Genomic DNA, 24,301 nt, shown 5'->3' on the forward strand with positions numbered 1-24,301 from the left:
CGCATAGTTTGACAGTCTTTGTTTCCTAATCCAGAAAACTGAGTCCCTTTATTGGGGCCATTTATATGTACAGACTTATTTCTACCACTCTTTTTCCTTTTTGTCCCACTTTTTCTTTTTCTTTCCCCCTCCTTTGTTTTATTGGAGATGAGGGTTATATTTACCATTCTGTTCTTTCTTGCTCTGCTAGTTTGGAGGTCATATATAGTATGCATGTTAATTACCACTTTGGAAGCATGATTACGCACACTCAGCAGACTTTAGTAATACTGAATGGTCTAGCATCACCTCAGATCACGCCATGAAGCACATACTAGTATTATTTACTTATAGTCAATGCATATTTATATTTATTATGTGGTCATCACTCTCTTTGCTCAGTAAAGCAGAGAGTCCTCCCTGTGCCTGAGACCTTCCATTTGGGGTTGCTTTGGTTTCCTTATCTGTAAAATGGAATAATAACAAATACCTACCTTCAGGAGCAGATGAGGTGAGCTGTTGAAATGAGACGATGCATGTAAGGTGTTTAGCGGTGTTTAGCAGTGTGCTGGATGGTGTCTGTGCTCAGTATGTGTTAGCTCTTCCTATCATTGGAGTCATTTTGTCTCTGAGGACCATTTCCACAGGGATCTGAGAAATAATTTGTAATGGAGCTGAGCAATGGCAGCCTTGAGCAGTAAGCGTGGAAGCACACAGCAACTCCTAACACTAGGAACACAAACCTGTCAAAGCAACGAGTCCCATGATCAGTTATGTCACATGTCCTTTTCAGCGTCTATTGAGATAAACTCAGGTTTTTTTTTTTTAAAGCTTATTTAAGCTATTAATAGATCTCCTAATGGTGAATTATCTGCATCTTCCTGGAATAAGAGGAACATGGTAACCCTGCACGGTTCTCTTAATATTATTATTGTAAGATAATGCTGGATTTGATTTACTAAGATTTTATTTAGGAATTTTCCATCCATATTAATGAGGGAGATGTTTTTGCAAATACAGAATTTATAGTGTAGTCGGTGAAGTGTGCTTGTCGAATAATTCATATATACAGATTACAAATATTCATTGTGTCTGTGAGAGAGAAGAAGGAGAAAGAAGGGGAGGGGAAAGGAGAGAAGAAGGAGAAGGGGAAAAAAGGAAAGACGGGGAAGATGAAGCAGGGGAGGAGGGGTGCAGGGGAAAGAGGAGAGTAGGAAGAAGAGGAAGGAGAGGAGACACAGAGAAAAGGAAGTCACAATATATTTGTCAGGATTGTCTCACTCTCAAAAGACATCCCAGAGACTTCCCTGGTGGTCCAGTGGTTAAGACTTCACCTTTTAGTTCAGGGGCTCTGGGTTCGATCTCTGGTCAGGGACCTAAGATCCCACATGCCTGGCAACCAAAGAACCAAAACTATAAAACAGAAGCAATATTGTAACAGATTCAATAAAGACATTAAAAATTATCCACATCAAAAAAAAAAATCTAAAAAAAAAAAAAAAAAAGACAGCCCAATTCAAACCAGACAGTAATTGTTCCTAAAGTTAAGATAGCCAGGTGGGCATTTGGCTTCAGGTAAAGATCCAGAGGTGCTAGCATTGTACCTTTCACCCTGTTTATCTTCCGTAGGTCCTCTCGCCCTCCCTCCTTGTACTGGTTTTAATCTCAGGCAGAATCCCCCTAGTGGTGGTAACGTTTACATCTCATCAGCGAAACTCCGGCAGAAGTCAGATGACATTGCTGAGCCAGGGTCTCTTGCCAGGGCATGCAGTGCTCTGAACAGACCTGGGCATGTGCCCACCTTTGGGAAGGAGAAAGAAAGACTCTCTCTCTCAAAGGGAGTCTCCATCACAGCTTTAGATGTTCTCTCTGGCCTCACCTTGTCTTGACTTTAACATGTCTGGCTCTGTGTTTACAGGTCTTTTTTATTTTCACTTTTTGGCTGTGCTGCATCTGTAATGCAGCGCGTGGGCTTCTCCATTTGTGGCACTTGGGCTCTCTAGTTGAGGTGTATGCATTTGGATCCCACTTGAGCCACACAGACTATGAGTGGAAGGGGGGACATACCTGAGATGTGGTTCCTAGCACTGTCACTGAAGTGAAGAAGGGGAAGTCAGGACAGGCAGTACAAGACCTTCTGGATTATCCCTAATTGATCAGGTGCTTTTGTGTGTCCCAGATTCCAGTTACTTCATTTGGGTTGCACAAAACTCCCATGAAGTTTTTTTAAAATATTGTCTAAAATTTTTATTATTTATTTTTGGCTGTGCTGGGCCTTCTTGCTGTGTGCAGGCTTTCTCTAGTTGCGGTAAGCAGGGGCTACACTTCTTTGCAGTGTGCGGGCTTCTCATTGTGGTGGCTTCTCTTGTTGCTAAGCGCGGGCTCTAGGGTGATTAGGCTTCAGTAATTGCCCTGAGGCATATGGGATCTTCCCAGACCAGGGATCGAACCCATGTCCCCTGCATTGGCAGGCAGATTCTTAACCTCTGGACCAGCAGGGAAGCTCCCATGGAGTTTTATTTGATATCATCTTCCTCCCTGTATTTATGGAGGAGATGCTCAGAAGCGTTCCCACTTCAGCAAGACAATAGAGTGGGACAGCTGGTCCTGAATGAGGACTCCTCTCCCTCAGTGGGGCTGCATCTCCAGTCAGGATGGCCCATGCCTCCTCTTCCAGAGTATCTTCTCAGGCAAGCCACCATCTGTGTCCCTCGTGGCTTTACTATAGCATCCTCTCGTCTGTAACAGTCAGGTGAAATCTACCTGCAGGCGGAAGACAAAATGCCTGGACCCTTACTGCTTCACTGTCACCTAGAACCTTTCCTTTTCAGTTGTCTGAGTCATAATTTTCCTTTGGTCTATCGACAAAGCAACTTTTACTTTTTTCCTCCCAAACATTCCTAAAAAAAAACAAACAGGCCAACAAAGAATGGATTTGTAAAAGCTCACAAACTCAGGCTTCCAGACACAACTGAAGCCCAAAATCTTTGCCTCAGAGATGTGAATGTGGAGCTGTCTCTGTCTATGGTTGCTTCCAGGAATCTGACATGAACTTTGTCAAATTCCTTGTGAAAAACAAATCTTGTTTTGCAGCACAAAGAGCTCAAGTTGGAGAATCACATAAGACATATAGCAAATGAGTTGTTAAAGTAAAAGCATATCACAAAGATATTTTCACAAAGTACCTGGGATTATTAATCCATATCTAGTTGCTCTTAACCAAATTTTGGCACATTGGGTTTTTTTGCTTAATAGTATATTCTCTAGGGGACCCAAGGATTGAACCTGGGTCTCCTGCATTGCAGGCAGATTCTTTACCATCTGAGCCACCAGGGGTGTCCACTGAAGGTCTGCTTAGAGTAGCCTTGCTTCTGTCAAGATGAACACAAATGAGATAATCAAGATGAACAGGTACTCACAACAGGGACTTGAGCCTTTAAATAGCTCAAGAAAAAGAAGAATGTCCTTCCTGGGAGCCTGAAATGCTATGTAGTCATTGACTTTTTAAATGGATAGACTTTGTGCTTCTGCAAGTGTGGCTCTCTGAATGGCTTTTTTAAAATCTGAAGTCCTAATGGGCATGTTTCTTTTCCACTCTCTTCCATGAAGATGGCTATATCAGTAGCATCTCTAGAGGATGACCACTGAGGATCCTGATCCTTGTTGTTTAGTTGCTCAGTCATGTCTGACTCTTTGTGACCCCGTGGATTGTAGCCCACCAGGCCCCTCTGTCCTTGGAATTCTCCAGCCAAGAATACTGGAGTGGGTTGCCATTCTCTTCTCCAGGAAATCTTCCTGATCCAGGGATTGAACCCAGGTCTCCTGCATTGTTCTTTACCGTCTGAGCCACCAGGTAAGCCCATGATCTCTATTTTAGGTTCCCCAGTCCATCCATGAGGCTCAATTGAATTAAGTACTTTAGAACTGGAGGTTTATCATTTTATTGGTGTATGTATAAAAGAGAAAAGATGGAAATGTGATTGATTGCCTTGCTCCTTCTGTGGTCAGGAAGGTAGATTCTTGAGGTCTATGTTTCTTCTCAAGATAAATGTTGGTTTTTTACTGGTAGCTCCTAACAGCTCCTGGGTCATGCTGGTCTCTGTATTTACTTTAAAAAAAAATTTTTTTTTTTCATGTGGACCATTTTTAAAAAAGATTCCCAAGTGGCTCATTGGTAAAGAATATGCCTGCAATGCAGGCGATACAGGAGACTCGGGTTCAATCCTTGGGTCTTGAAGATCCCCTGGAGAAGTAATGGCAACTCACGCCAGTATTCTTGCTGGGAAAATCCCATGGACAGAGGAGCCTGGCAGGCTACAGTCCATGCGGTCACAGAGTAGAACCCAACTGAGCAACTAAGCGACAGAGCACATTTTTAAAAAAATGTTTTTATTGAACTTGTTACAATATTGTTTCTGTTTTATATTTTTTAGTTTTTTGGCTTTGAGGCATGTGGGATCTTAGCTCCTAGATCAGGGGTCAAACCTGCACCTCCTGCATTGCAAGGTGAAGTCTTAACCACTGGACTGCCAGGGAAGTCCCCTTGTCCCCATATTTTCTACTTTGAGCATAGCTGGACAAGTAGAGTTGGGTTTTAGAATATCATCTTAGAGAAGACGTAAAACAGCGATCACAGGAGCTCCAGGCTGCCACCAAAATTCACTTCCTCTCGATCTTCTTTCAATCAGAGCAAAACCCAACTTCTTAATGGCGCCTTTCTCCCAAGGCTACTACATAGGAGGGGCAGGGCCAAGGAAAGAAAGGATTTGGTGAACACAATGGTGTGGTCTTCAGTCATTGGGTGATTTTCTGTCTGTCTTTATGAAGAGGAACAAAGTTTTCACTTCTCCTAAGCTGGTTAAATTATCTTGTTTATTTTTTAAAAGAATATTTATTTATTTGGCTGCACTGGGTCTTAGTTGTGGTTTGTGAGATCTTTACTTGTGGCATGTGGGATCTAGTTCCCTGACCAGGAGTCGAACCTGGACCCCTTGCACTGGGAGTGTTAGCTCCTGGAACACCAGGGAAATCCCTAAATTATCTTGTTTAGAATCCATTTCACAAATGAAAGGCATTCTTTTTGACACAGTGCTGTTGAACAGCTATCTTCGCTTTGGCTGCGATAACAAAATACTGCAGACTGGGTGGCTTCAACAGCAGAAATTAATTTTCTCACCATTTGGAGGCTAGGAAGCCCAAGGTCAAGATGCCGGCCTGTTTGGTTCCTGACAAGAGCTCACTTCCTGGCTTGTAGATGGCCACCTTCTTTCTGAGTCCTCACAGGGTTGGGAGCAGAGAGACAGGGAGAGGAAGCCAGCTCTGTTCTATCTCTACTTAAAAAGAAACTAATTCTATCACGAGGGCTCCATCCTTATGACCTTATGACCTCCCAAAGACCCCACCTGCAAGTACCGTCCCATTAGGTTTTAGAGTTTCAACATGACTTCCAAGGGGACACCCTTCAATCCCTAGCATTGGCACAAAATTATTTTTAGGATATGCACGTGAGCTTCATCGAGTCCTACTCTTTGCAATGCCCTGGACTGTAGCCCACAAGGCTTCTCTGTCCATGGAATGTTCCAGGCAAGAACACTGGAGTGGGTTGCTATTTTCTCCTCCAGGGGATCTTCCTGACCCAGAGATCCAACCCACATCTCCTGTGTCTCCTGCATTGGCAGGTGGATTCTTTACCTACTGAGTCATTGGGAATGCTTATTGTAGTGATCCGTGTTTGGGTGTTAAGATCCTAGACTCTGGTGGCAAGAGTGAGAAGAGGAGACCTGACTTGCAAGGTGGGGCTCTGTGGCTGTGTTTCTTCTGCTGAGACCTGAGCATGTGTGCTTTATGTACCTGTCCGCCTCTCTTCTGAGACATGTAAGAGTGACTTCTTGGTTCACTGCTCAAATTCATCCTGCATTGAACTGTCTCACTCCATTCTGCATTTGTGTCAGTGACTGGTGGTACATGATAGAAGACAGGTGCTCAGAATACCTTAGCAGAAGGAAAGCAGGGAGTTTTGAGCCTCCAGACTGAAAACAAGCGAGGTTCTGCTGATGGAAAGACTGGAAATCAGCTTACCAGATGGTTTGGGAAGGAAAAACGGAGTTCCATTTTAGACTATGAAAGTGTGAATTGAAAGTTGCTCAGTCGTGTCCTACTCCTTCTGATCCTGTGGACTATAGCCCGCCAGGCTCCTCTGTCCATGGAATTCTCCAGGCAAGAATACTGGATTGGGTTGCCATTCCCTTCTCCAGGGGACCTTCCTGACCCCGGGATTGAACCTGGGTTTCCTGCATTGCAGGCATAGTCTTTATCATCTGAGCCACTGGGGAAACCCTTAAAATACGGAGGTTGACGTTAACTGTGACACTGCTGTGGTGGTGGTAGTTTAGTAGCTAAGTCGTATCCAACTCTTTGAGATCCCATGGACTGTAACCTGCCAGGCTCCTCTGTCCATAGGATTCTCTAGGCAAGAATACTGGAGTGGGTTGCCATTTCCTCCTCCAGGAGATTTTCCTGACCCAGGGATTGGACCCGCATCTCCTGCATTGCATTGCTTCTCTTGTTTTGGAGCACAGACTCAAGAGCACAGGCTCAATAGTTGTGGTGCACAGGCTTAGTTACCACTTGGCATGTAGGATCTTCCCAGAGCAGGGGTCAAATAGGTATTCCCTGCATTGGCAGGTCGATTCTTAACCACTGGACCACCAAGGATTCTTTACCACTGAGCCACCTCTATACATTATTGCCAAGTAGTTGAAGATCACATAGTCATACATCTTAGGAAGATACAAGTCCTTTATTTTAATCCTGTAGTCATGGCAAGGATCTCTAGGATAAAGGTGTGGCCCCATAGCCCCCCAAGCCCTGCTTGGTACTCTCTTGGTGACTTAATCATTTACAAGGCATTTAGACAGTCCCATCCTATCTCATGCAGCATTCTCTGCTGCTCTTCAAGTCTACTACAGTTCCTTCTTATTCCTGAATCTGTCTTCTGAGGGATTGCAGTTTGTATCTAAGTAGCTTGGGTCTTCACTGTTGTGCGTGGGCTTTCTCTAGTTGTGGCGAGCGGGAGCTACTCTCTAGTTGTGGTGCATTGGCTTCTCATTGCTGTGGCTTCTCCTGTTTTGGAGCACAGCCTCAATAGTTGTGGTGCACAGGCTTAGTTACCACTTGGCATGTAGGATCTTCCAAGAGCAGGGATCAAACAGGTATTCCCTGCATTGGCAGGTGGATTCTTAACCACTGGACCACCAAGGAAGTCCCATTTATCTTATATATAGGGAGGTTTTCAATCTTAGCTCATCTAGAATGCCTGTTTATGTTTGAAACTGAGTATTTGGAGAACAGTAAGTTCAAGTGGCATGCCTTGTCTTGGGATTGCTGTTAATATACTATCAATGTAGATGATGATGACCCATGTGATCATAGGGTCATTGATCACCCACAAGTTCAAGGATGCCAGAAATGATCCTGAAATAGGTATTCCACTGCTTGTCCATTCAAAATTTGAGTCATTCATTCAGAAACCAGGGCCAGATGCTAGGGCAAATATTGTAAAGCTGAATTTCATTGGATCCCTGACATCTATGTCTGCCTCTAAGCTTTTGTATCCTGCCCTACTAATGTACTCTGAGCATTTTCCTGTGACATTATTCTTTAAAATCGTGATATTTAATGGCTGAGTGATTTTTATCTGCGTGGGTGTTCCATAATTTATTAGCTTTTAACTTTATGTCAGATGTTTTAGTTCATTTGGTTTCTGTTCAACTTCAAACTGTATTTGGACAGTCAGTATGCATCTGAGTCATTCGTTTTTCCCTTATCCTTCATATCCTTGGCCACCATGCCAAGGCCTCAGCAATAATCAAGAAGTGGCCTCTTCTGCTTTGTACAGGAAGGTGTCTTGCATATTTGAAGACAGTTTCATCTCTCTTTCTGCCTGAAGGACTCTTCTTCAACCTGGGTTTTAAGCGAGGCTCCCTCTAAGATGCTCTCAGGGCAGCCTGTCCATTGATTGACCCCGAGCCTTCAACCCAGGTGACCTGCCCTGTCTTCTGCCCGACGCATGAGACCCACTTTCCTCTGATGGTCTCTGGCTGTTGATTTGACTCAAGCATGAGATGATCCATGGTGGAGGCCCCACTGTGGTTAAAGACATGGGCCTTTGTTTGTCATCTCCCAGAGGGGGCAGATTTGAGTGCCAAGTTCATGCTTACTGTCTTCCTCTAGAGTCATTACCTCACCGGTGACCTCCCGACCTTCTTCTTTGGCTGTTATTGGTTACTCGTCTTCTCCCTAGGTCTGTGGGTTTTGTCCTTTTTATAAAGCTCAAGGTGGGCTTGGACAGTGGCAGGAATACAAGTGCTGACACGCTAGTAGACTCTGGTGCAGTGTCTGCAATCCAAAGGGCACAGCATGGCCCAGGTGGGCCAAGGAGCAGGGCTCTGCATAAGCCAGCATTGTTAGCTGAGGTGGGAGGCTATCTCCCAAGGCTGCCTTGGGACTGGTTCCAGTTCCCTAATGCCAAACCTGCCTGCCAGCCAGAAGTGACTCAAGCCTGCAGACAGAGCTGTGTCCAGGTGGGAGGAATCAGCTGATGGAGGCAGGACCTGGCCTCTTCTTCTCCTGGGTCCGTTGGCCATCTCTTACCCTGTCCAGCACCTCCTGCCTTGCTGCAGAGAGCACCCTCCACCACCACCACTGCCTGCTTGTGGATGAAGGCTGCCTTACAGAGGGTGCACAGCTGGTTAAAGTCTAGCAAGGACCTGGAGTCAGAGTCCCTTGCCTCTCAGTCTAATGGCTTTTCTGTACATTGTTTTTGTTTTGTTTTGTTTTTTTTGGCCACACCTTGAGGCCTGCAGAATCATCCTGGACCAGGGATTGAACCCATGCCCCCTGCATTGGAAGTGCAGTGTCTTAACCACTGGACTGCTAGGGAAGTAAGTCCCTTTTCTATGTTGCGCTGTGCTTAGTCACTCAGTCGTGTCTGACTCTTTGTGATCCCATGGACTGTAGCCTGCCAAGCTCCTCTGTCCGTGGGGATTCTCCAGGCAAGAATACTGGAGTGGGTTGCCACTCCCTCCTCCAGGGGAGCTCCCCAACTCAGGGATCAAATGCAGGTCTGCCACATTGCAGGGAAGTTCTTTAGCATCTGAGCCACCAGGGAAGCCCAAGAATACTGGGGTGGGTACCCTATCTCTTCTCTAGGGGATCTTCCCAAGCCAGGAATTGAACCGGGATCTCCTGCATTGCAGGTGAATTCTTTACCAGCTGAGATACCAGGTAAGCACCCCTTTTCTATACATTGTGCTGTAAAAACCCCACCCTCCAGAGGATCTTGGGGAGTCCTGTGCGTTGCCTTCCTTCCAAAAGTGGAAGGGACCCTTTCTCCCTTGCTTGCTAGGAGGACTTCTTTTTGATCTCTCACTGAAATATTTTGATAACAATCTAGAGATTTCAGTATAGATTGTGGTTGCACAAGAAATCCAAGTCACCAATTTTTCAGAACCTAAGCAGTTAACATTAGAAATTTTGCTGCAAATAAATTGATCAGTATGCAAGACAGTTGTCACGGCTGAATCATGGTCCACAGTTAAGGTAAACAGATCTGTGATGACATTTTCTGAGCAGAATACAAATGTAGCTCATTTCCTCCCAGAGCTTTCTGACATTTCTTCTACACAGATAACAGATTCTTCCAAGAAGGTGTTGGTCACAAGGAAGAAAGATCTTTGTTTAATCCCTCTGTAAAGGTATGGCCGTGATATTTGATGTGCTTTCCTTGGAAAAAAATTGTTCTAAGAGAGATGAATAGTGGGGAGAGAGTTTTTCTTTGGTTAGCTGCCCCTCACTCCCTCCCAATCATAGGGGAAACCTTTTGGGTTTTTGCTTATTTGAATGGTTATTAAAATATTACATTGTCGTATTGTGAAAGTTTGCATGTCATTAATTTTTTTTTTTTTGCAATGTGACAATCAAGGGATATTTTTCCTTATTTAGATTCATATGAAATAGTAGTGGGGGGAGACGAAACAGAATGTTTTACCATTTCCTCCCGGTTTTTTCATCTGTAATGCTCTCAAGTTTCACATTTTCCCCCAGGTTTTCGCTGCCTGTACTGTGTTTTAGAAATTCTATACACCGCCTCTGCATTTGAAATGTGAAATAGTCCTTAGCTAGATGCTGCATCGTAAGCCAGCTCTGTATTCTGTGTTCTGGTGAAGCTTTCAAAAGCCTCAGCTTGTGCTGATGTTGAAATGAGCTGAAAACCTGCAACTTTGGGTAAGGGTAGGCAGAGAGTCATTCCATCCCTGTGTGTAACAGGAAACAGAGTTTCCTGGGGTGGGGGGATGGATATTGGCATTTGGGATGGGGTTGCCCTGGATAGAGCTATGTCTGTCTGTTTGTGCATTTGTCATTGGTTACGACCAGAGATCCTGAGCAAGGAGTTATGCCGGAGGGTTGCATTTGAGGTGGGGGTTTCATCCTAGGTCCTGTTGGGAGTTGCATTTGGGAGAAAATACCTGAAAGCTCCAGTGACTGGACATGAACAAGAGGGTATGCCCCTCAAAGCAGGGACGTGAGTCTGCTCAGAAATTATGGGGCAATCAGGGGAATCCATTTGGGAAAAGGGCATCTTTCACACCATGCTTCATTCCTTCCCAAAATATTTACAATCCTTGGCCAGGATAGCGTGGGTGCAGCCTCCTCCAGGAAGCCTTCTTGGATCTCCCCAGCCATTCTCACCACCCAGGGTCCAGTCTTTTGCACAACTCAGAGCTCTCAGTGTGAAATTACCCGACTGTGTGTCATCACACTCAGGACTGAACTTGTCAGCGGCAGGATGGGGTCTTTTCATCTCCAGCTCTCCCAGTTGAAGCACAGTTCTTGGCTCAAAATCAGAGCTTTGCAAATGCTGTTTGTAGTGGATACAGGCCCTGTTTTCTTATAGCAGCTTCTGCATAAAGAAGGGATGTCCTGATTAACCCCATTTCTTAGTTGAAGAATAGATGGGGAAACTGAGTCTCATGGCAATGAAGCCAGAACTAGAAGCAGATGCCTCTTTAGTGCGGAGGAAGGTGTAAACACTCATGTCTCCACTTTTTTCCAGTCCCCATGTATCAAGTGCATGGAGTGGTTGATGTAAATATGTGGCCAAACCAACCACGTTTTTCTTCCTCCTCCAGAAATTTTTTTGCCCCGTGCAGTCTCAGTGTAGGAGGATCAGGTGACCAAGGCTTTTTAGAATCTTCCTTTCTGGGCTCTGACGATGACACATCATGTATTCTGAGGCACTGACATCATCTCCTTCCTCCTGAACGCCCTCTTGGCAGCTCCATCATTCAGGCTCTGTCATCTTTCACCTGGACCATTGTGACCTTCATTCATTCACAGGAGAAGTGCAGGTACAAGAAGAATGAATCACCAGGGACCAGACCTAGAATGGGAGGGGCAGGGACTGGCCAAGGACAAACTTCCTTGGAAAAGTGATGTTTGAGCTGAATCTAAATGAGCGTTCGGCGTTAGCTTGGTGAAGAGAGAAGAGAAAACTTTCTGACCACAGGACACAGCGCATGCAAAGGCCCTGAGGTGGGAGGGAATGTGGTGTGTTCATAAAACCGGTGGGGCAGTGTGGCCAGAGCCCTGAGGTGGGCAGAAGAGGTGGATGGCAGTCTGACCACCCAGGGACTGGCTGGGAGCTCCACATTTGTGCTGAGAGCAGAGAGAAACTGCTAGGGGATAGAAAGACGCAAAGCCTGGACCGGTCAGCTCCAACTCCCTTGTGAATGATGAGAGGGGGAGAAGAGAAGCAGAGAGGCCACGGGAGGAGGCCCTGTGACAGGCCCGCAGCAGAACCCAGGGGACAGAGGGAGCGTGAGGACGTAACGGCAGGACTTGATGACTGGGTTTGGGAATTGTCACTGAAGAAATGGTATTGATGCCGGTGCCTGTGTGAGTTCACCTGGAGAGAGAGCAGAGCAGAGGGGGCTGTGTGAGTGCCTGGAGACCTAGAGGAGGGGGAGCTGGCTGAGGAGAGGAGGAGGAGGGGTCTGCGAGGTTGGAGGGAGAGGGTGCGGCCCCTGGCAACCAGGAGAGCCTGGTGATGGAGTGGGCAGCCACACCCCGCAGAGAAGGGCAGGGGTGGAGGTGAGATCCCCATGATGATGGCAGCTCCCTAGCAGGGCGACAGAGACACAGGCCTGATGGAGGGGGACTGAAAGGAGACTGCGGGGTGAGGAGATCCTGAGGGGGATGCGACGGGGAGCAGTGACTCTGCCCCATGTGACAACTCTTACTCTGACGAGTTCTTCATCTCCTTTCAGGATCAATTTGCATTTTGATATGTGGTGTTTTGGTCAGTAGGATGCATTCATGTTTCTGTGGCACTCAAGCTTCTCCTTTTGTTTATTTATTTATATATTTGGCTGCGCCGGGTCTTTGTTGCGGCATGCAGGATCTTTAGTTTTCTGTGTCCATGAGGAGGAAAAAAGTTTTCACTACTCCTACCCTGGTTACATTATCTGTTTATTTTATTTTTTTTAATATTGTTTATTTGGCTGCACCAGGTTTTACTTGTGGCGCTTGGATCTTTAGTTGTGACATGTGAACTCTTAGTTGCAGCACTTGGGGTCTAGTTCCCAGACAAGGGGTGAAACCTGGGCCCCTGCAATGGGAGTCTGGAATCTTAGCTACTTCCCTGGACATTCAGCAGGGCAGTCTCAAGCCTCTGTTTTTTTTTTTTTCAAGGTGCTGACCATGACCTCCACACACCTCTCAGTGGAATTCCTTTGCTGGTGTCCGCTTGGGACACCCAAGGAAAACCAGAGTGGAGAGGCTGTGGTTGGTTCACGCAAGATTTCTGGGCTCCCCTGCTGGGCTGTGTGAACCCTCTGAAGGCCGAGTAGAGCTGTGTAGGGCCGTGGGGCCCCAGGGCTGTGATGGGGGCAAGTGCACCTGTTTAGGTGAGGCTCTCATGGATGAGAGCATGGTGTCACCAGGAGGGAGTTGTGTCCACATTGGTTCAGGGCGGAGGGTGTGTGTGGGTGAAGTCCTGCAGGGGCCTTGGGAGAGTGGAGGTTGGGGGCAGCCAGTGGACGCACTCTCAGGGCCTATCTGCTGACCCTTCCCTGGGGTATGGGGTGGGCCAGCCAGGTTAAAGGCAGAACTCTGGGTAGGGAGCTGGTGTGACGTCAGTGAAGGACGAGAATCCCAGCTCAGGCTCCTGGGGCTGTGGCAGCCCCTCTTGGCCTCCCTTTGCATGGGTATCACCCTGGGGACATTTTGCGTGGGGGCTGCAGAGGAGTCAGTTGTATGGCCAACCCCCTTCTGTGGCCCACTGTCACCTTTCCTGTACTCCTGTGAGACATAGCCGTAAAAACCAAATCACAGAAGTGATCTAATTTCTTACAGAAAGTAATTATACTAAGTTTTGTTAGTGTCTATGTATATGTTACCTGGTTTCCCAAGTGGCACTAGTGATACGGCATCCGCCTGCCAGCACAGGAGATGTGGGTTCAAGCCCTGGTCTGGGAAGATCCCCTGGAGAAGGAACGGCAACCCACTCCAGTATTCTTGCCTGGGAAATCCCATGGACACAGGAGCCTCATAGGCTACAGTCCATGAGGTCCCAAAGAGTCGGACACGACTGAGCATGCGCACATGTATGTTACTTAGCAAATGCTTAGACGTCGTTTCTGTGTGCCAGACATCATGCCAAGTGCTTTACCTATATTAGCTTTTTTAATCCTCATGGCAATGTCATGAGGAATTTATATTATTATTATTATATAATAATATTATGGCTATTTTATAGACAGAAGACTGGGGCATAGAGAAGCTAAGTTTTGCTCAAGGGTTGTGGAAAAGTACAGACATGCACACACAATATCTGCTTTAAAAAACATTCTTGTCTTGGGAGGAAGTAAAAGGAGAAGAGGGACTATACCTTCTGCCAGGTATCTGACATAAGGGATCTTCCTTAAGCCCCAGAATAACTGTCAATAATGTGGGCATTTTTGTTATTTATAGATGAGGCGTCTGTAGCTTAAGGGGTGATCCATAACTTGCCTGTGGCCACAGTGACCCAAAGCATGGACACTTTGTGCACATCACACAATGTCCACCTGGGTCTGTGGTTTAGAGTCTGGACGTTATGATGGCTCCTGTTGCCCCTCCTCCCCTACCTGGGAAAGGGTCTGCTGGCTGCCCAGCCTCTGCCTGGGCCCCTTGAGGTGGCGAGGGCCCTGCAGGGGTGGGACTGACCCATGAGAGCCCGCTACCCCCCTTCTCAGCCCTGTGGCCGGGGCATGGCACTGACCTCTGCCCCAGCTCCCTCGTCTGTAAAATGGGCTGATTTATGCCTCTCTTGTAGGCTGGATGTAAAGCTCATGTGAAGAGATTACAATAGAGTGAGCACCTCATGTAAATCTTTTAGGTGAATCTCTGCCTATCAGTTGTAGGTGTACACTTAGCCCCTCCTTTTCAGATTTCCTCCCCAGTTTGGTCACCATAGAGCACTGAGGAGAGTTTCCTGCTCTGTACAGTAGTTCTCATTAGTTATTGATTTTATACACAGTGAAGGTAAAAGTGAGGTCGCTCAGTCGTGTCCGACTCTTTGCGACCCCATGGACTGTAGCCCACCAGGGTCCTCTGTCTGCGGGATTTTCCAGGCAAGAGTACTGGAGTGCATTGCCATTTCCTCCTCCAGGGGATCTTCCCGACCCAGGGGTTGAACCTGGCTCTCCTGCATAACAGGCAGATGCTTTACGGTCTGAGCCACCAGGGAAGCCCCTAGTAAGTGTATATATGTTGATGTTTATCATCATCATTAAGCCAACCCATTCCACTGTTGGACACTCTTTTTATTAAAAAGTCATCCTCTTCCTTTGACTCATTCATTCACTGCTTCTAGCTCTCCAGCTATATATGCTTTTGAATGTGTCTTACAGTGAAACCCTTTAAAAATATTTATTTCTCTATTTGTGATCATTAAATTAACACATCTTTTGATTAATGTTAACTTAGCACAAGTTATTTGGGAAAAAATCCTAGTATATTTAAAGGTAAAAAGAGCTTTTAGGAGAAAATAAAACCCACCTGTAATTTCCACAACAAAAAATAGCCAAGTTTAACACATTGGTGTACTTGTATCTGCCTTCCAGTCTTTTTCTGCACATATAGCAAGTACACACACACACACAGCCCCGGCATCCTCTTGTGCGTGCATGCTCAGTTGCTTCAGTCATCTCTGACTCTTTGAGACCCCATGGACTGTAGCCTGCCAGGCTCCTCTGTCCATGGGATTCTCCAGGCAAGCATACGGAAGTGAGTTGCCATGCCCTCTTCCAGGGGATCTTCCAGACCCAGAGATGGAATCCTTATACTCCTGTGGTTCCTGCATTGCAGGTGGGTTCTTTACTGCTGAGCCACCAGGGAAGTCTCTCTAATTGAATAGCATTTTCTATTCCACTTAAAACCATGCTCTGCCTTGGAGACCCTCACCTCTGACACCAGGTGAGTGAACTTTTCTGCCCACTTTTCCTGGGTGGATGTCCTAGGAGCTTTGCTAGTCAAATCATATGGAGAAGTTGCCAGGTTTAGGGAGCAGGTAGTCGCTTATCCAAAGAAGGCTGACAGCGGATCAGTTGGTAGATATGGATGTAGGTTATAGATGAGAGAGATGTATATTTTATATTTTTATTTGAATGTACTAAGAGTGGTTTTTAAAAGACGTTAGAGAAAAGTTTAACCTTCCAAGTGAATTTTGGTCCCATTGATTGCATGTTTCGCTTGGTTTGTTTGGTATCTAAAACACTATGTTAGTTACCACGATGGTATTTGGTAAAATGAGACATCCATTCCATGAATCAGTTAAGAAATAGGAACAGCAGCAGATTTCCTTGACGTCATAAAGTGTATTTGTCTTAAACCCACAATTATATTCAAGGACCAAGCAAGTTTACTTACCATCACCATAATCATGATCATTTTAATCATTGCTGCTTTAGAGTTTTTTTCCTCTCCCAGACACTGTTTGAGGCTCTTTATAAACATTATCCTTAAATTTTCAAGTGATCCTTTAAAGTAGATTATTATTAAGAAGTTTTTGGGTTGTAATTTGAAATCAGATATGTTTCACTGCAGAACCCCATGCATGACCTTTCTTTTCCCAGTTACTGGTCATTATTATCAAATATCTTGGAAACTCTGGCCAATGAAATAAAGACTTGAAAAGAAATGAAACATTTAACTCTTTGAAGTGAGAAAATAGTATCATTATTTGTAGCCCACAGGTTTGGTAAAATTAGAAAATTCATGAGACTTAATGACAAATTATTAGAACAAATTTGAAAATCTGGTGAAATGGCAGGACACATGGCAATGGCCCTAGAAACTCTTTATCCAGGAATTCAGAGTTTGAAAGCATAATACATACACAGAACAGCAAGGGAGGGGAGGGCAGCTCCTATCTTAGCTGCTGGTCAAATCAGTTGACATCACTTGTGAAGAGTTACTGCAGCACAATTGTCTTCATAGCTACTAACCAATCAGAAAGTATCTGGGAAAGGTGATCTCATTCATACTAGTAGCAATGATCATAATACACAACACAGTATCACATCTTAGTAGCATCATAAAGTAGAAATAAACCGAATGCTGGGACTTCCCTGGTGGTCCAGTCGCTAAGACTTTGAGCTCCCAATGCAGGGGGCCCAGGTTTGATTCCTGGTCAGGGAGCTAGACCCCACATGCCACAAGTAAGCATTTTCATGCTGCAACTCTAGATCCCATATGCTGCAATTAAGACCTGAAGCAGCCAAATCAATAAGTAAATAGAATGAAAGTGTTAAAGAAAAGTTAGTCATTATTAAAAAAAAAAAAAAACTTACGGGGAAAAGGAAGGACTAGAATAAATGAGGTTAGGACAATTGATCTTTTCTTCTGCTGTGGACTGAATTGTATCTTCCCAAAATTCGTTTGTTGAAGCCTTAGTGCCCCAGTTGACTGTTTTGAAGATAGAGCTTATGGCAGGTAGTTAAGGTCATGAGGTCATGAGTCCAGTGCCCTAGGATTGGTGGTCTTGTAAGAAGAGAAAATGTGATGACGTGGAGGGAAGGTGGCAGTCTGTAATCCAGCGAGAGGGTTCTGACTGGCAACCAATTTGGCTGGCACCTTCACCTTGGACTTCCCATTCCCTAGACTGTGAGGAAATACATTTCTTTTGTTCAGGCCACTCAGTGTATGGTATTTTGTTATGGCAACCGGAGCTGACCAAGACATCTTAGTTAACTCTACCTCTTAAGGCTTTGTCTAGTATTAAAAAATCTTTCAACCTAAAAAAGCTAGCAACAAATAGGAGAAAGATTGTCAAGTATTTTCAGAAAATTTGGCAAAGCTTCAGTATCTTTGTCATAAAAAACGTCTTACAACTTGATGAGAAAGAACATCTGAAACTTAGAATAGAAATGGATATAAGATATAGGAATGCAGGGGGAGGTCCAAGAGGGAGGGGATATATGTATACCTGTGCCTGATGCACTTCACTGTACAGCAGGAACTAACGCAACATTGTGAAGCAGTTATCCTTCCATCTAAAAAAAAAAGAAAAGAAAAAGAGATCTACAAATGCAATTTACAAGAGAAAAGCACAACTAGAATGAGCCACGTTTTCTTAGAAATGCTTCTTGAAAATGGGAAAGAAATCTAAAAGAGAGGGGATATGTGTATACATGTGAGTGATTCAGTTTGCCCTACAGCAGACACTTAACAGTGTTGTAAAGCAACTATGTTCCAATAAAAACCAATTGAAAAAGAAATGCTTTTCAAGTTGGGGAGGGGGTAGTTTTGGCCATTGTGGCTGATGAGCCGACATCCATCTGTATGTTTGGGTAGCCCTCTTTGCTGCGGATGCATTTGTGCCTCTCAGTCTTCAAATTCTGTTGATGTGTTTGCTCCCTTGCTCCTCTCCCTTTAAAGCCATGGTGCTCTGGCTTTATAGCACATGCATGTCACATGTAAAGATTGCAGCTGGCTCAGTGTACCCATCACGTGACCTTCATGAAACATACACTTTCTCCATGGTAGAAACTACTTGTTTCTACCTGCCAACTTACACTTGGCATCTTGTACCAAGCCGGGAGGGCACAAGAATATACCCAGTGGGCGTTGATGGAGGCAGGCTGGTTGTGGGCCTGTCCTCACTGGCCCTTCTTCTGGGCCGATGAAACTTAATCATGGGAAATGGTCACGAAGAATAAGATGACAGCAAGTCTGGGCCCTCCCCCTGGCCTGGCCCCTGGTCCAGGGGGCACACCTGGGCAAGTCACTGGATCTCTCTTTCCTTGCATCCCTCATCTTTCTGAAGAAAGGACTGGACTTTCCAAACTCCTCAACCCTTGCCCCATAGGCAGGGTTTTTGTGGAGCATTACAGTCCACAACTTTGTTTTCCCCACATAAAATGGGACAGATACCATCTTCTTTCCTAACTGCACATTGTCTTCCGTTTTCTGCTCCTTCCTCCTCCCCGTCAACCTCTGAGCCAGAAGGTAACTGCAGGTGGGCCTTTTCAAGTCTGCAGACACGGGTGAAGATCTCTCACAGCTTGACATGTCCTTAGTTCAAACCTAGGAACGAGGTAGTTGACTTTAAAAAACTAGAGTCACGTGAAACATTATTTGTTCAGAAAATGCGTTTTAGGAGTCTCCACATGGACTTCCCTAGTAGTTAAGTGGTTGAGAATCTGCCTGCCAATGCAGGGGATTCTGCATGGGTTCGATCCCTGATCTAGGAAGATCCCACATGCAGCTAAGCCCATGTGCCACCACTACTGAGCCCGCCCGCCTTGGAGCCTGTGCTCTGCGGTGAGAAGCCGCACACCACAACAAAGAGTAGCCCTGCTCACTACAACTTGAGAAAGCCTGTGAGCAGCAATGAAGACCCAGTGCAGTCCCCCTAATTAATTAATTAACGTTAATTAGAGACCTTTATGGTATCCTGGGATAGTCACAGTTGAATAAATGTCCTCCTATTAGGACTTCTCAGTCTATTTTGGGTGGACGTTGAAATCTTGGAGAAGGGAATAAGTGTGTGGCTTTTCCCCCGCCTGTATGACCACAGAACCCTTTTCTTGGAAAATCTTAAGGGCCTGATGTTCTGCGGGACTTACTTTGGGAAGTGGGGACTTTTGTTTTTGCCTGTGTTTGCACGGGCACTGAGTCAGCCTTCACTTTGAGGCCTTAAGACTTAACATGGTTTAGCCTCCATTTCAGGAAAAAATACAAATTTCTTATCAGAAGCAGACAGATGTCAGATTATGAGGTCATTGCTGTCCGTACTGCCTAGCTGTCACAATTACAGTACAGTCACTGTCTACAGTGGAGAGGATTACATTAGTTGAAAGAAAAACCTGATAGCTCTCAAATTTTTGTAAATATAGCGGAGTGGCTAAATTAAGATTATGTCTGTTAGTACTGTGAGATTCTTCTTCAGAAGTTTCGAGGAGACTAGTTCAAGTTGACCTTAGAATATGTTTATTAAACACAATGTCTTTGGACATAACTGAGGATCAGATGCCTCTGTGGTTTCTGGGAGGAGGCAGAGAGCTGTAACTTCTGAGCATCACCAGCATTCCTTCACTAACAAGGGTCCAGATTTTCATATTTATCCAAGACTGTCTTTCTGAAATAAATTTTTGTAGACTCTTGCTTCCCTTCTGCCCTGGATAAGAGTCCGGCTGAGAAAATCGAGCCCTGTGCAAGTCATTCCCAAGAGCAATAAACAGAATCAGAGAGGCCACTGGAGGATTGCTCTTGCCATTTAATGGTCTGAGGACAGGGCGTCTGAGTTCACGAACTCGAAGCAAAGTGGGAAGGAGAAATTCTTTAACTGTGGTTTCTTTGAAATGTAGAATGCTCATCATTGCCTTAACAAGCTTCCAAAAGTTTCTAGCTCGTAAGAAATAATATATTATGGTAATGAAGAACAGGGAAGGCACTCTCATCTAATGACAGGCCTACTTATGCTTTAAATTAATCTGCCTTGGAAGGCCTGGCTGTGGAGAGCCACCATCACTGGCTTACCATGCAGCCTGTTGTCGTTGTTCAGTCTCTGAGTTGTGTCTGACTCTTTGCGAGCCCAGAGACCGCAGCACGCCAGGCATCCCTGTCCTTCACTATCTCCCGGAGCTTGCTCAAACTCATGTCCATTGAGTCGATGATGCCATCCAACCATCTCATCCTCTGTTGCCCACTTCTCCTCCTGCCCCCAATCTTTCTCAGCATCAGGGTCTTTCTAATGAGTTTACATCAGGTGGCCAAAGTATTGGAGCTTCAGTTTCAGCATCAGTCCTCCCAATGAATATTCAGGGTTGAGTTCCTTTAGGACTAGTTGGTTGGATCTCCTTGCAGTCCAAGGGACTCTCAAGAGTCTTCTCTGGCACCACAACTCAAAAGCATCAGTTCTTCAGTGCTCAACCTTCTTTATGGTCCAGTTCTCCCATCCATACATCCCTACTGGAAAAACCATAGGTTTGATGATATGGACCTTTGTCAGCAAAGAGATGTCTCTGCTTGTTAATACACTGTCTAGGTTTGTCATAGTTTTCCTTTCTTGTGGCCTGAGGGGGTGTTTTTTTTTTTTTTTGTGAGGGGGTGTTTTTAAGGCCCTGGGACCTCACAGTCCTCATCGTGAATGGAGGGCCAGGAAGGGCTCTATAGTCAGGGATTCTGAGTCCAAATTTAAGTGGGGAGCAGACTTTCTGCTTGAACACAGATGCCCAGGGTGAGGTCGGAGCATTTGTGATGCTGCTGCAGGAGACTGGCTCTCTAGGTGTGCCCCAGTGGGCTAGCATTATTTGGGACCAACAGTGGTTCTTTCCCTGTAGCTTTTGCCATGTGCCTGAACTCCTGAACATCTTACCTGCCTCCAGGGGACAGGAAACAAGAGTTCTTTATGAATGCTGTTAGCTATGAGAATTTTTTTTTTTTAACCACCGAAACTAAATACAGGTGTGCTGCCTGGGATGTTGTTTTCCAGAGGAGAAAGGCAGAGCCCAGACTAGGGAAGGGCTCAGTAGGATCACATGACTAAGGAAGGGCCAGGACCCAGGTCCCCCGGTTCTCCTCCCAGGTGGTGCTTTTGGTCAGCCGGACAATTTTTCTGCTCATCCCTGGACTTTTCTGTCATTAACAAAACCTCTCCTCTTTGCCGAATTACAGAAATGGCTTCAGACATCCCTGGCTCAGTGACGTTGCCCGTCGCCCCCATGGCGGCCACTGGACAGGTGAGGATGGCGGGGGCCATGCCCGCCCGAGGAGGAAAGCGGCGATCCGGGTAAGCCCCCTCGTTTCCAACTGCGTTGGATACGCGTTGCACAACATTCTTGACCTGTTAGGAAAATATTGTCTCTCCCTGTCCCAGAGAGTAAGAGCTCAGCAGTTTGCATCCTGTTTATTAGATTCCGCAGGATTCCTAACCAGGCATGTGATTGCCTCTAAGTGTTTTTGGGCCTCGGCACCCAGCTGGGGACTTCTGTTTGCTTGTCCTTGCTGTGCGAACGGCTCTGTGGTCCTGTTGGGCCTCGCTCCTGCTGGGCCACCTCTCTCAGGGAGGGGGCTCACCCATCCCTCCACCTGAGCCCCCCAGCCAGAGGCAGCCCTGAGGGTCGAGCTTCAGCTCCTGTGGGCAGCAAGGATCCCGCTGGTGCTTTCTGTTCTTTGCTCTGGCTACCAGTCTTTGCTAGGTGCTGTGCAGGAATTCCTTTAAAAAAAAAAAAAACTGGCTCTAGTCCAGCACCTAAAGGCTGGGCAGCTTCCATTGTAACCTACTCTGCCCGTAATGTTGGTAAGAGTGATGAGTTCTGGTGGGACCAGAAAGACCATCACTCTTGAGCCAATGGAACCCAAAACAGCATCTACTCATGATGTCCCACATCTGTGACTGAGCTCAGGCCTCAGAAACAGATCAGCCATCACAGATCCCTGAAGGAAGAACACAGTCGACATTGTCAGACTCTTGTTTATCAACCAACTCCTTTTCTTCAATGGATCAACTTCATTTTCAATGAAATATTTGATATACAAAGTTTCTCACGTAGAGTCAGTTTGTCCTGTGAATGCATTTTCCCATAACACAGGTTCTCCCCGGGAAGACAAGGCTCCTCATTTGTAAAATGGTCGAGCATTTTAAACCCTAGAGTCTCCTCTTAACCAATGCGATTCTTAAAGGTGCCTGGACTGGCCCCAACAGGCGTGGAGGTAGGGGGCAGGTGCGTTTTGAGGATCTAGAATGAAATAGGGTAGGATGAAAAAGCGCCTTCAGCGTTATCATTTCAGATGGTGAGAAGACTGCTGCCTGTGTGCTGATCTTCAAAAGAGAGGCTAAGATTTTGGTGATTACGGAGGGGGTTATGGAGCCTGGTTCCCCACCTTCCCTTGGTTCAGCTCCCTCCCACCCCTAAATGCCCCCAGGGTGCTGATGCAGCCAGAGTTCCATCTTGACAGTGGGACCCATGGAGCTGTTGCGAGCAGTGGGGGGTTGCGAGCAGTAAGTCTGCCTCCGGGGCTTACTGCAAACCCAGATATCCTCCTTTAACCGGCTCTTCTTTCTAACTAGATGCTAAGCTCAGTGGAATCTGGGTTGTTAAAAGAATGCACTTCCTGTCAACATATCAACTTACTGCATGTTTTTTTTTTAAAGAATCCAGGTCTTTTAAAAATTATTTTAAATGCCTATGCTCTCTCACGTCCATTCCCTGGGGACAGAACCTCAGTGCGGGCCCAGTCCTTTTTAAGAAGAAGCCGGCACAGGACTCTCTGATGCCGGAAGGTAGGGCTGGGCCAGCACCAGGGACAGGCAGAGAGGGAAGTGGTCTCTGAGAGACTCTGCCGGAGTCTGTGCCACCTCCCACCCCCTGCCCCCACAGGCTGTGTGCTAGGCTTCAGCGAGCGGAGGCTCCTCCTCTCCTCCACCGCCGAGTTCCTGGCCCCGGCCTGACGTCTGGACCCTGACTTCCACTGGCTCCCTGACTGATGATCGGACCGTGGACTCAGGCGTCTTTGTGAAGGAGTCCTCCCAGCTGCCCCTTTCCCTCCCAGATCACATATACTCAGTGTGATTCTGGAGGTGGAGGGGGACCGTGGTGGGGGGAGACTGGGACACAGCCTAGAGCAGGGGTCCCCAGCCGGCTGGGTCCCCCACGGTACTGCTCCATGACCTGTTAGGACCTGGGCTGCATAGCAGGAGGTGAGCTGCAGCGAGCAATACTTGCAGCCGCTCCGCATCACTCGCGTCACCACCTGAACTCCGCCTCCTGTGGAGTCGGTGGCGGCATTAGATTATCATAGGAGCTCAAACTCCACAGTGAACTGCACATGCGAGGGATCTGGGTTGCCTCGCTCCTTGTGAGAATCATCCCGAAACCTTCCCCCCCACCCCATCGGCGGAAAAACTGTCTTCCATGAAACCAGTCCCCAGTGCCAAAAAGGTTGGGGAGTGCTGGCCTAGAGTTCTGCTCCACTTAGAACCAAGGAAGCCCAACGCCAAGCAAAGGAACCAGAGGTTCAAGGGGATGAGCAACGATTTGCTTGACACACCCTCCCAACCAGGAGAAGGAGGGCACACACCCCCAGAGGCAGATCAGGGAACCAGCCGCCTCCCGGAGGCCTGTCCTTCATTTTCTTCATTCTTAGAGCCCTGCACCTGCCTCCATTTCCCGCTTCAGAGGGAGCAGCCAGAAAACTGTGCTTCCTTCTGCTAAGGCCCTGGGCCTCACGGGGGGAGCTCTGTGTCTCAGCAAAGAAACCTCCCTTTTCACAGGGTGGTTTCCAGAGTAATTCTTACATCTGATATCTTTACACGTTTTGCTGAAATTCTGTGATGGAGGCCATCAATGTTGTAGAGTTGCCACAGCAGTGATAGGCTCTTCTGCTCTCAGCCCCCATGCTTGTACAAAGGAGACCCCGATGGAAGTCATGTTCCTCAAATAGCAGGTCACCCCACTCAGGGTCCCCGCCCGTGAACTGTGGCACATTTACACACGCTTCCCCACCCTTGCCGCCTTGCCCCTCCTCCTCTTCCTCTCCTAGAGTGTTTGGCACAGTTGGAGACACGGGGCGGGGGGTGCGGGGTGGGAGAAGGAGAGAGGAGAGGTGGGCTGTGTTGTTGTTCAGTCGCTCAATCGTGTCCAGCTCCTTGTGATCCCAGGGACTGTGGCACATCAGGCTTCTCTGTCCTTCACTGTCTCCCGGAGTTTGCCCAAACATGTCCAGTATTCTTGCCTGAAAAGTCCCATGGACAGAGGAGCCAGATGGGCTACAGTCC

The 24,301-nt window shown here is 46.6% G+C and overlaps 1 protein-coding gene across 3 annotated transcripts in view; it reads left to right on the plus strand.

Moving 5' to 3' along the window:
- The window catches only part of ARNT2 (aryl hydrocarbon receptor nuclear translocator 2), a 181,371-nt gene that overhangs the window by 11,547 nt on the left and 145,523 nt on the right, over positions 1-24,301 (plus strand). For all 3 annotated transcript variants that reach the window (XM_061158849.1, XM_061158847.1, XM_061158848.1), the window contains exon 2: positions 21,199-21,313. In XM_061158849.1, the coding sequence (XP_061014832.1) occupies positions 21,199-21,313 (115 nt within the window). The remainder of the gene's footprint in view (positions 1-21,198; positions 21,314-24,301) is intronic.

Source organism: Dama dama, chromosome 13 (genome assembly GCF_033118175.1).
Source record: "Dama dama isolate Ldn47 chromosome 13, ASM3311817v1, whole genome shotgun sequence".
Taxonomy (NCBI): Eukaryota; Metazoa; Chordata; class Mammalia; order Artiodactyla; family Cervidae; genus Dama; species Dama dama.